Below are 11,523 nucleotides of genomic sequence, written 5' to 3'. Positions count from 1 at the left end.
TAAGCAATATTACTTTGTTAACTAAAAAACTACCGGAATGTATTGTGCAGAAAACAGATGCAGAGCATGGTGGTGCATGCCTGTAATCCCAGCACTCAGGAGGCTGAGGCAGGCAGGAGGGTTGCCTTGAGTTGAGGCTAGCCTGGTCTATATAGTAAGTTCAACGCCTGCCTCAAGTACATATTGAGACCCTGTCTCCAAAAACAAAACAAATGAGCAGATACAGTATTTATCATATGGTACCATGTTCTTTTTTTTGCAGTACTAAGAGTTGAACCCAGGGCCTTGAATGTGATAGGCAAGCACTCTACTACTGAGCTACATTCCCAGCCCTTTTTATTTTGAGGTGGGATCTCTAAGTTGCCCAGGCTGGTCTTGAACGTAAATCCTCCTGTCCTAGTAGCTTGTATTACGGGCATTTATGACCATACCTGGCTTTAGTAAGATACTATATTCCGAAGTTTAAAATCATGTGACTCACTACTAGGTATTGCCTGTTAGATTTATACTTATATACTAAAAATATAGGGGCTGGGGATTTGGCTCAGTGGTAGAATGCTTGCCTAGCAAGCTGGAAGCCCTGGGTTCAGTCCTCGGCACCAAAAACAAAAAATAAACCTCCCCTAAAAATATAAACATATACATAGGGTCTTTTTTTTTCCCATTACCAGGAATCAAACTCCAGACCTTGCACTTGCCAGGGAGGCACTTATGCCACTGAGCTATCTCCTTGGCCCTTACGTAGGGTATACTTTATGCTGCTGAGCTATATACTGAAAAATATCAAAATGAGAAAAACTTTTTTATATGTGGTACCATACCAATAATAAAAAGAAAAGGGGTAGGAATAATAAATGTCAGGTGGTAGTGTCCGTGCCCAACTACCAAAGACCTCCAGGGACAGCCTTTAGGCGAACACCATTGGGGATGCGTCGAACACCATCAGGAATGTGGCGAACACCGTTGGGGATGTGACTTATCAGAAGGCAGGAGGTTCTGATAAGGTCAGTCAAATCCCCTCAAGATTTATCCTGAGACCCTGTACCTCAGATTATAGATCCTTTGTCAGTGTCAGCCATGTGGATGAGTCATGGCCATTGCTTGGCCAATTTGCTTTCTGTGACAGCCTGAGAGAATATTTTCTCTCCATGTGACTCTCCTTAGGCACACTCTACATCATTGATCACTTTCCTCTTTGGCCTCATAATCTCCTTGATCAGAAAATTTGGGACACAACTGAGTTACATGATGTTACAGTATAGGTTCTCATATGTCCTGAGTCTTAATTTATCTTGGAAGGCTAGGGCCAAAATGTTGGCTTTCCTTGATGACCCTTCTTTTTCTCTAATTTTTGGTCTGCAAACTTAGGTTGTTAACCTTCCAGAAGAGAAGCTTGTTGTTATTACCATATAACCTAGGCTGTTGAGCTTAACCTCACTGTCTGTCTGAATATCAAACATCTTAGGCGTAACATGGAACAGGTATTTTTCATCAAGTATTGATATGTTAAACTTTAAGTCACTACAGAACATAACAAAAAATTTTAAAAATTAAAATATATTTAAAAAATAGGAATAAAGAACTATGTATGTTTACACGTAAGTCCAGAAATCTAACCCTATACAACATTGTTGCAGGACAGTCCCACAACACTCCTTTTCCTGTCTCCTGCCTTCATTCACCACTCCCTTCCTTTTTAAACAATCATCTACCCGAGAGATAACACAGCAGCAACTGGCGTGTCATAACAAGCAGCACATATTCAGAAGACCAGAATGTTATATAGGTCCTGCTTTATCTTGGTCTTAACCACCCAGCAGAAAAGTATAAAAATGAAGTACAAGAAATAAAGCCATGTTGTGTTGAGCTGTAGGGAACTCAGGTCAACAAATTCTGACATTGCCAGTCAAGTGGAAGACGCAATACTATTATGGACTACTGGACTATTTTGGAATATTTTGCTGAGTTTACACACCTATAATATTCAAATAATGGAACTCAACAAAAAAAAGGGGATATGAATGATCATTTTGTATCTGTATTTAAAATGGTTAGGATAGGGGCTGGAGAGATGGCTCAGTGGTCTAAGGCACCTACTTAGAACAAGCTTGGCAGAGCATCAGGGACCGCGGTTCAATCCCCCAGCACCACATGCCAGCCAGCCCCGCCCCCTGGTGGGCTGAGCTGGCCACACACACACACCACACTCTCTCTCTCTCTCTCTCTCAAATAAATAAAAAATAAAAAAAAATTAAAAAAAAAATAAAATGGTTAGGATAGATATAAAGCATATTCTCTTAATTCAAGGAATAGAGGGATTTGTTCTAATAGCGTTTGTAAATAGGATATCATGTCTGTTCTAATAGTGTTTGTAAATAGGATATCTTGTACAACAAATAACCAGTAGGAAGGTAGTGTGCAATGTGTTAATTATTGGAACTGTCCTATCAATTTGTTTTGAAACTGTCTCGTTACTATTTATTTCTCAATAAAATTATGGGGGAAAAAAAAAAAAAAGAAGGCAGGAGGTGGGCCAGTGGCAGACTGTCCCGCCCGGTAGGCGGTGCTGTGGAGGACTTAGGATAAGACAGCTTGTGCTCGCTGCTTTGGGGGAGGATTGAAGAGGTGGTCTTTGCTGTGGAGTGGACACTCTCAGGAAGCGGGCTGATTCTTTAAATGGGTGTCTGAATATTTCCTTGAAAGTGAGAGAGACAAAAGGCGCTAAAGCCTTTATGGCTAGAAGTGCTGCACTCGCCTACAACAGCCAGGCAAGGCGCACCTGGGCATTGTCATCTAGACAATCTTATGTGCTGAGATGTGACTACACAGTGGCCTTATTTTATTTTGATCCTGATTTGTCACCATCACAGAGCGGCCTGATGATGCTCTGTGACATCATGTATTTATCAGAGCACCATGGCCTGCCTGTGAGGGCCAGGCTAGCTTGGCAGCCCCTACACTGGTAGTGCCTGGCAGCAGCCGTCATCTAGGCAGAGGTGGAAAGGACTCCAATTGCGTATGCAGTGTAGCAGTAATGTGTGTGTGATGTGACAGGTGTTCTTTCCTTTGCCAGGATGGTTAGTGTGTGAGCTTTCAGTTTGAACAAAGAGTGTATGAGAAGAAGTAGGACTAGTGGTTACACTTGGGAGTGGTGCCTGGAAGGAGGTCCGTGGGGGTCTCTGGGATACTGGTCAAGTTCAGGTCTGGAGCTGTCACAGAGGTCTGCTCCATTAGTGGCAGTTCATAATCTGCATACCTAGGATATCAGCACCTTTCTGTATCTTTGTTGTACTTGACATTGAAAGTTTTTTTTTTTTTTTAAGAAAAACAATATCTGGGGGGAGGGAAAATCTAATTTCTGGGGACTCAATATTTTTCCACAGGGTTTTCTAGCACCTTCACAGGAGAAAGGAGGCCCAAAGATGACCAGGTGTTCGAAGCTTTGGGAACTACAGATGAACTGAGTTCAGCCATTGGGTAAGGGAGATGGGGTTGGCCTTAAGGGCGAGTGTGAACCGGGCACCGGCGAGTGTCATGGCTGTGAAGCTCTCGGTAGTGCTGGGCCATCGTGGACCGTGTCCACCCTTGGGCAGCCAGAAAGCGTGGCTGGTGAGCTCCGGGAAGCCACAAGGTCACCTCCCCCTTCTGCCTGTGCCAGCATCTGTTCCCCACCTCCATCTGCATCCACCTTTCCTTCCACCCCCGGGTCTGTAACTTTTCAGGTGACACACGTATTGGGAACCGTAATCGATCCTAGAAATAGTGTCCGCCTCTATGTGGTAGAGAACTGTCGTCTTAACTTACCTGTTCATGTTAATCACTGCGCAGGGGTGAGCAGACTGGATGAGATTTTGCAGGACAGACAGTGGCAGGAATAGATGGTGTGCCAGCAGGGTAGAGAGGGCCAGGCCCTTGGCGTGGGGGGGCCAGAAGATGAGCTGGGCAGGGCAGGGAAGGCGAGTCCCAGCGTCAGCCATGCAGAATTGGCAGGGCAGCGAGTCAGGGTCTCCCAGCTATGAGGGGCCAGAGGTGGGTGTGCAGCCTCAGTCACGGATCCTCCCTCTGTTGGGCTTTGACCGAGCACCTCTGTGCTGGGCTCTGCTAAACTCAGCCTGCATGCTGCCTTCAGGGGGCCACAGACAGACGTGTCCCACAGAATCTTTCCATGAGCAGCTATTTTCTGGTACCTGCTGAGTACCAGCCACCAGGAGCGCTGCTGGGACAAAGCCAGTGTCCCAACCCACATAGCCCTTCCTTGCAGTCTAGAGAGGAGACGAGCATGGGACAACCAGTCCTGGGTTTGCTTTTTCCTTCTCACCTTATTCTTCATTTGCTCCTTGTCTTAGTTACTTTTCTTGTTGCTGAGACAGAATACCCGACACCTAAGGTGAAAAGTGACAAGGTTTATTTAGCTCAGTTTTTTGTTTTTGTTTTTGCAGTCCCAGGGATCGAACTTGGGACTTGGCACTTGCCAGGCAGGCATTTATGCTGCTGAATTTAGCTCACAGTTTGTAGGGGTTTCAGCCCGCAGTTGGCTGGCTCTAAGGCAGGGCAGCATGGCAGAGGGGCAGCAGAGGAGAAACTGTTAATGACAAGCCAGGCAGAAGGCAGCAAGCAGCAAGCAGCAAGCCCCCTGTTCCCTTTTGTCACATCCAGCCTACAAGCCTCTCCCATCCACACTCAGGGCGTGCCTTCGCATTATCCATACCCAGAACTATGCCAAAGCCATCAGTGTACTAATTCAGTAATCATAAGCCCTTAATCCCAGCATCACAGACTCTAGATCCAGCCAAATCCACCATGCCCCACCTACAAGTGCATGAGCCTTTGGGGGGCATCTAGACACAAACCGAAACTCTCTTTCGTATCTTTTCCCTCCACTCTACCCGGTGTGTGGAAGCTGAGCTGGTCACCTGGTGACTGAATCACCTGGCTCTGCTGGCCTTCAGGAGCTCTAGCCTGTGGCTAGTGGCATCAGGGGTTTGAGAACAGAGAGAGGTGCCTCTACCCCCAGCTGTGTGGCCCTGGAGCACCGGGCTCCTACCTGCCCCCCTGCTCTGTGGCTACTGTTGTGGCCCCCACACCCAGCACAATCCAGAGTCAGGAGTCAGGGCCACCTTCCCCTTCCCTGTCCCTTTCTTTGTCCCTGCTCTTGCTAGCCTCTGTCTTTCATCATCAGTTTCCCTAACTCTGCTCTGGGAAGTGTCCCTTTGGTAAGATCTCTTCTGGGAATCTGTCTAGTGTACCCCTGTTTTCTGCCAGGCTCCCAAGTGGCACAGGAAGGGAGTGCAAAGTCATGAGCAGTTTGTTCCCTGCTTCAGCCTGCCTTACCTGGAACTCCTACTCAGTCGCTGAAGCCTCACCTTCAGCATGCTTCTCCCAGGAAGTCCTCCCTGCTCCCCAGCTGAGGCCGCATTAAGCTTCCCTCACTCTGTCCTTTACAGAGCACATAGCTCGGCTTGCAGCTTCCCATGTGGCCATGTGGTACTCAACTCAAATGTCCCCCTCCAGCTGGACAGAGCCTGTGTCACCTTCTGTCCCCACTGAATCACCAGGACCCAGGCAGGGGAAGCCCCCAAAGGAATTATTGACTGGGAATGAGCATAAGAAAAGGCATTTTCTTATACAAATATCCCATCCAACTGGAAGCTTGTGATGTTCCTGTTGCCAGCAAGAAAAATAGCGCCATGCTGTTGTAGCCAAATGGCCCCCACCCGAGAGCATAGCGCCTCTTCTCAGCGGTGTGCCACAGGCAGACTCTTCTTCCTTCTTCCTCTTAGATTTGCCATGGAATTAGTCACAGAAAAGGGCCATGCGTTTGCTGAGGAGCTTCAGAAAGTAAGTAACATCCCCTGTCCCCAAGGTGGGAGTCCCCATCCCGGTGGCCTGAGGCCGTCGCTCAGTTCAACATCTGGCTGTTACTTCCGGGCGGTGCTAGACCCTCTTCCCCTGTAGGCCTCAGTCTCTTCGCCTGTGACGCCTGTGACGTGGGTGTGCTGAGTGCACCCGCTCTCGCAGGGAGGGGCAGGAATCATGCTGGTGGGGGTGCACTGTGTAACACCCAGCCCCGCTGGGGACGTCTGAGGCCATTTGGGATGACGTTGAGGCTGTCACATCTGGAGCAGGAGTGCTGCCAACATCTGGTACATTGCAGGAATGCAGCCACGTGGTCCACAATGCGTGGTACACACGCCAGCACACAGACCGACCAGAGGGCCGTGCACCCAGGCTGAGCAACCCACGGCAGCCCGCAGGCCCCACGCTTCTCAGTATCACTGTTGTGCTCCCTACTGACAAAGGAGCTGGGCCTCTGAGCCCCCCAGAGGAGGGGAACACCCAGAATGCTTTCAGAGGTGCCCAAACCTTTCTCTGCACATGCACGGGCGTCCGGCCTGGGCTGGAGCGCTCTGCCCCTGCCCTCCACACACTGTGGCCCTCATAGTAAGGTAGAGCTGTCCCGTGCAGGCCCTTGGCCCAGCGCCTGGAAAACCAGAGCTGTCGGTGCAGAGAAAAGAAGAGAACCTCACAAGGGCCTGGGTGTGTGGCAGCGGGGCGTCAGAGCCCGCAAGGCTCCTCCTGACGCTGCTGGGACTCCTGACGCTCACGGGCATCTCTGCCCGGAGAACCCTGGCGTTCTGCCCAGCCGGCTGCCGCTCAGCCTTTCTTCTTGCCTCTTCCTCTGCAGATCCAGTGCACACTGCAGGACGTTGGCGCAGCCCTGGCCACTCCACAGTCCTCTGCCAGGGAGGCTCACTTAAGTAATTCCCTGGGCTGTGTGGGTGGTCAGATGCCCTGTGGGATCTTTCTCCTGGGGTCCCCTTCTGGAAGCGCAGACCCTGAGGCCCACGAGTAGGTCTGGCCGCCTTGCCCGTCACTGCTGGGGGGCACATTGTGGGTCTGAGGAAGCCATCTGCAGGACACCAGGAGGAAGGGACATGGGACATCACTGATACTCTAGTGAGCTGGTCCTCATGTTCTGTGCTCTGTGACTCCTCAGAACACACGGCTTTCGAGGCAGGGCCCATCCTGGAACTGGAGCAGTGGATCGACAGCTACTCCAGACAGCTCCCGCCCCTCACAGCCTTCATCCTGCCGGTGGGTATCACCGCCTCACCCTGGGGTGGCAGTGGCCAGGCACATGGACAAACCGATGAGCTTGCTTGTATAAGTGCCCCTTCTGGGCTGGTGAGATGGCTCAGTGGTCTAAAGCACCTACTTAGAACAAGCTAAGCAAAGCACAGGATCTGCAGTTCAATCCCCCAGCACCACATGCCAGCCAGCCCCGCCCCTGGTGGGCTGAGCTGGCCGCGTGCGCGCGCACACACACACACACACACACAAATTTTAAAAAAGTGCCCCTTCTTACCAGTGATGAGCCTTTACCCGTGACAAGCTGTTGCCAGCCCCCTAGGCCCTCCAGGTCCTCGCTTCTCCCTCCTGGCTCACTTCAGATGCAGATTCCCCGGGGGTGTGCCGGGCAGGGCTCCTGGAAGCAGAACATGGCCAAGGGAGGAAACAGACCTGGCTGTCCCAGGGAGCCTGCTGCAGCTGCACACTGCCTGGCCGACACCTGCTTTCTCCTTTCAGTCAGGAGGCAAGAGCAGCTCTGCACTGCACTTCTGCCGTGCCGTGTGCCGCCGAGCTGAGAGACGGTAAGGGGGCGGGGTTGGGCTCTGCACCGCCTGACCTTCCCCAGGCGCCATAGAAGCCAGCACAGACGGCTCCCTGTCCTCAGAGCCCCACATTGCACAGGGAGCAGCGGTAGAGCGACAGGAAGCCTGTGGTTGGTTCTGGGCCACCTCCCTGCAGGGGAGAAGGGCTGGAGGGGCTGCGTGGTGGGGGAGGACCCCAGGCGGAATCTGTCAACAACCCAGTCACCTGCTGCCCCAACATAGCCCTGCTCCAAATGAGCATCGAGAAGGAGAGGGGTGGGAGGCCCCACGCCCCCAATCTACTTGCAGCCTTTTCAAGGACAACTTAGCAAGAGGAACTTGACAGCTTCCTTCATATCTCCCTTCGGCTAGGACCCACCCAGCTTAGAGCGGAATAGAGCTCTGCCTTGGTAAGAAGCGAGGCTGTGCCAGGCATTCCACGCTCACAGTCTTACTGAGTAGTCTCGCTGTCCTAGTCTCACACGGGAGTTCCTAGGACAGGTGGGGGCAGCCCCAATTTATAGGAGCTGAGAAATGGACTCAGAGAGCCATGAGGTCCAGGGAGGATCCCAGACCCAAGACAGAGAGGTGACATTGTGGCCAGGCTCAGCAGCACAATGCAGCCCTGGGCTCAGGTCTCTCTGGGTCACACCCTGAGCTCTTCCTTTGGCCCCATATCACAAAGGTTTTACCTCACATGAAGAGGTTTCGGGTCAGACAGATGTTGAGGATTTCTGTGTAACGACACATGTTGGTGGCAAAGCAAAGAATGCCGTTTGTGCCAAGCCATCCACGTCAGTGCTCAGAACAGCAAAAAGTTGGAAACAAACCAGAGGCCCAACAAAGGGGGCGGTCAGGCTGACATTTGGCCATGGTAAAGCCATCAGGCCACAGCTAAGTGATGACCAGCAGGCGTACTGCCAGGGAGGGGAGACGTACAGGTGGGTCCCCTCTAGGTAACAAAGCTCCATGCATATTGGAAGTACCCACAGGCTAGGCCTGGGCCACCTCCTGTATAGGCTACTAGGCACCTTGTGGCCTGGGACAGGGCAGGAACCCAAGGGTAGGTGTGGAGACAGTGCCTCCCAACAGGTGATGCAGCAACAGTGGTGCACACGAAGGGCCCAGCAGCCCCTGGCACACTGTAGGTGCTCAGCAGACCCCCTGCTATCTGAAATGTCTGCACAGACTGACCGGGACCCCCAAAACACAGAGTCATGGGTGCAGTAAGTGGGAGCGTGCTTGGGCATGAGAGCCAGATTCCTCTGAAAGCTGGAGCGTGACCACTCCAGCTGATGCAGGGAGGACCCCAGACCCAGTGGCACAGAGACCAGCTGGCTGGGATGTGGGGCAGCCCAGTCCTCTCCCTTCGTATTCCTCCATCCCCCCTTGGGCAGGCCACATGTCCAGGAGCGAGGTGGATGGCCTTCATGACTCCTGTCATGAAGTGGGGCTGGCAGGGTTTGTCCTTATGGAGGTCGGAATAATGACCACTGGGGAAGTGCTGGTCGAGGCCCCAGACGCCCAAGTGTGTTCGCCCACGCCATGCCGAGTGACTGTGTGCTGCTTCTCTTTCCAGCGTGGTGCCTCTTGTCCAGATGGGAGAGACCGATGCAAATGTGGCCAAGTTCTTAAACAGGTACATAATCAGCGGCGCATGAGAGTCCCTCTCTGAGGGCTCAGGCACATCTGGGAGGCAGAACAGTAGTCAGCAGGACTGGGGAACAGTACAGACTGAGTCTGTTTTGTCCTGCCCAGAGGTCTGTGTGTGGCCTCTGTGTGCCAGGTGGCAGGTGGTGTCACTTTGTCTGAAGAGGCTAAGCTGTCCTTGGGAGACTGCTGTAAAAGCCACAGAAATGAGCCTAAGTATAAAGGAACTGCACAGCCTGGGAGATAGCTCAGTGACATAGGGACCTACCTGGCAAGTGCAGAGTCATGAGTTTGATCCCCAGTACCAAAAAAAAAAAAAAAAAAAATTATCCAAGCTATCATATATATATATAACAGCAACAACAACACAGAGGACCTGGACAGTAGCAAGGGGTGCCCTCAGCAGCAGCGTCTTGATGAAGCCTGGTGGGGGACCTGGGCATCAGCTCCTCTCAGCCAGTCTCCCCTCTGTGAGAGGCCCCAGGTAGGACCCGTAAGCTGGGCCAACACAGGTGGATACCAGCTGCCCCTGCCTTGCAGTCAGCCACCTCAGTACAAAGCCTACCCTGATAAGGTCCCTGCAGCCTGGCTGGCATGGGGGGGGCAGTGTAGCTGGAGCCCTGGGGCCAGCAGAGAGCTAGGGACAGGTGCAGTGAGGACTGCGCCCTAGGAATTGTCCTGGTTGTGCACAAAGTGACAGTGCATTGTCCTCCCACGGGGATGCAGCCTGGGCTCAGTCCCTAGCAGCTCCCTGCCTCCTGGGAAGGGAATCCTCTTAGCAGCAGTGGCCCCCAAGCTCTGGGGAGCCTGGTGGTCTGCAGTGGGGTATGCTCTGGGGCCCTTTGCTCCCCACCCTGGGCAGGTTTCTGGAGCCTCCAAGAAACTAATGCACCCCTTGTCCTCCAGGACCACAAGGTCCAGGCTCAGGACCCAGAGCAGCCTGCTCTACAGTCTCCAGGAGGGAGGGCAGCGGGCCACCTGTGGGGAGGAGAGGACTGCCCATCAGGGAATGCCCCATGGTACAGGCCTCAGAGGTGAGGAGGTGGCTGGAAGGGCCAGAGGAGGTGGTAACAGATGCTAGATGTGAGAGCCATGCAGGGTGTCATGGCTGGGGCCACTGAGCACCTGAAGGGCAGACGTGGCATCTTGTGTGTTGTCCTGGCTGCTTTCCCTGCAGAAAGCCTTCTGGTCCAATGCCCACCACCACTGGCTGTAAGAATGCAGAGACTAGGGTCTGGGCACCAAAACCTTCCAGGGCAGTGCTTTCATCCAGGACGGTGGCTGTCTAAATGCTACTCAGCATTCTTTGGTGCCCACAAGGGATGAGCCAGAACGCGTTCAGTGCCAAGGTCCGGAGTGCTGCCGGGGCCTCTGCCCAAGTGTGGCCTTGGGTGCTGCAGTGCCAGCCTGGCCTGGGCCGGAATTTGACCTGCAGAAGCCTAGGCCTGCCTGACCCTCCTGCATCAGGATCTGTATGTTGCCAGGGTCCTGGGACCTGAGTGCTTGCTCCAGTTTGGGAAGCCCCTGTCCTGGTCACTCTAGGGTGTGAAGTGAGTTCATGGACTGGTCCCAAGCTCCCCTGAGGGTTAAGGCTGGCTCAGCCCACGGCTGTTCTGAAAGCTGGCCTCACGGCGTCCATCCATGCTAACTAGCCAGGCGCTGTGCTTCTGCACGATGCTCGGGCAGGCTCTGCAGCTTCTGCTTCCTCCTTGAAAGCTGGTAGACCTGGCTGGCAGGGACCTCTCATTTCACACCCTTCCTCTGCTTCTCTCGGCCCCTCCAGACTCAGTGACTATCTCTTCATGGTAGCCAGATATGCAGCCATGAAGGAAGGAAATCAAGAAAAAATATACAAGAAAAATGAGCCATCGGAATGAGCCTGAGGCCCTTGGAGATGAGGGAAGGGAGCATCCCAGGCCCCTCCGCAGTGATGGTAATGGTGACGGCAGAGGAGAGCTTGCCTTCTGGGACCCTGGCTCCTGTGGCGCTCACCTGAGGAGCTGAAAGTGGGTCTTAGGTGCGGACTCAGCTTTACCTTACATCCCCTGCTGCTTCCCTGGAGGAACTGGGGGCCCCAAGACTTTTGTCCCTGCCTCCCCAGGCTGGCCTTGGTCTTTGAGGAAGTGGGAATGCATTCAGTATTACAGAAAAGAAAGGTAAAGTGATGGCTACGAAGTGAAGGAGGCAGGTGGAGAAAAGAATAAATGTGGGAAAGGCTTGA

At 52.7% G+C, this 11,523-nt stretch overlaps 1 protein-coding gene across 1 annotated transcript in view; it reads left to right on the top strand.

Annotated features, from left to right (window-relative positions):
* The window catches only part of Mmab (methylmalonic aciduria (cobalamin deficiency) cblB type), a 14,007-nt gene extending 2,484 nt beyond the window's left edge, over positions 1–11,523 (top strand). The window contains exons 3-9 of the mRNA XM_004636352.2: positions 3,384–3,477; positions 5,781–5,838; positions 6,686–6,758; positions 6,998–7,095; positions 7,588–7,652; positions 9,232–9,291; positions 11,086–11,523. Of these exons, the coding sequence (XP_004636409.1) occupies positions 3,384–3,477; positions 5,781–5,838; positions 6,686–6,758; positions 6,998–7,095; positions 7,588–7,652; positions 9,232–9,291; positions 11,086–11,179 (542 nt within the window). The 3' untranslated portion in view covers positions 11,180–11,523. The remainder of the gene's footprint in view (positions 1–3,383; positions 3,478–5,780; positions 5,839–6,685; positions 6,759–6,997; positions 7,096–7,587; positions 7,653–9,231; positions 9,292–11,085) is intronic.

Source organism: Octodon degus, unplaced genomic scaffold (assembly GCF_000260255.1).
Source record: "Octodon degus isolate 3935 unplaced genomic scaffold, OctDeg1.0 scaffold00079, whole genome shotgun sequence".
Taxonomy (NCBI): domain Eukaryota; kingdom Metazoa; phylum Chordata; class Mammalia; order Rodentia; family Octodontidae; genus Octodon; species Octodon degus.
Note: the sequence above shows the minus strand (reverse complement) of the source record. Positions and strands in the feature narration are given on the sequence as shown.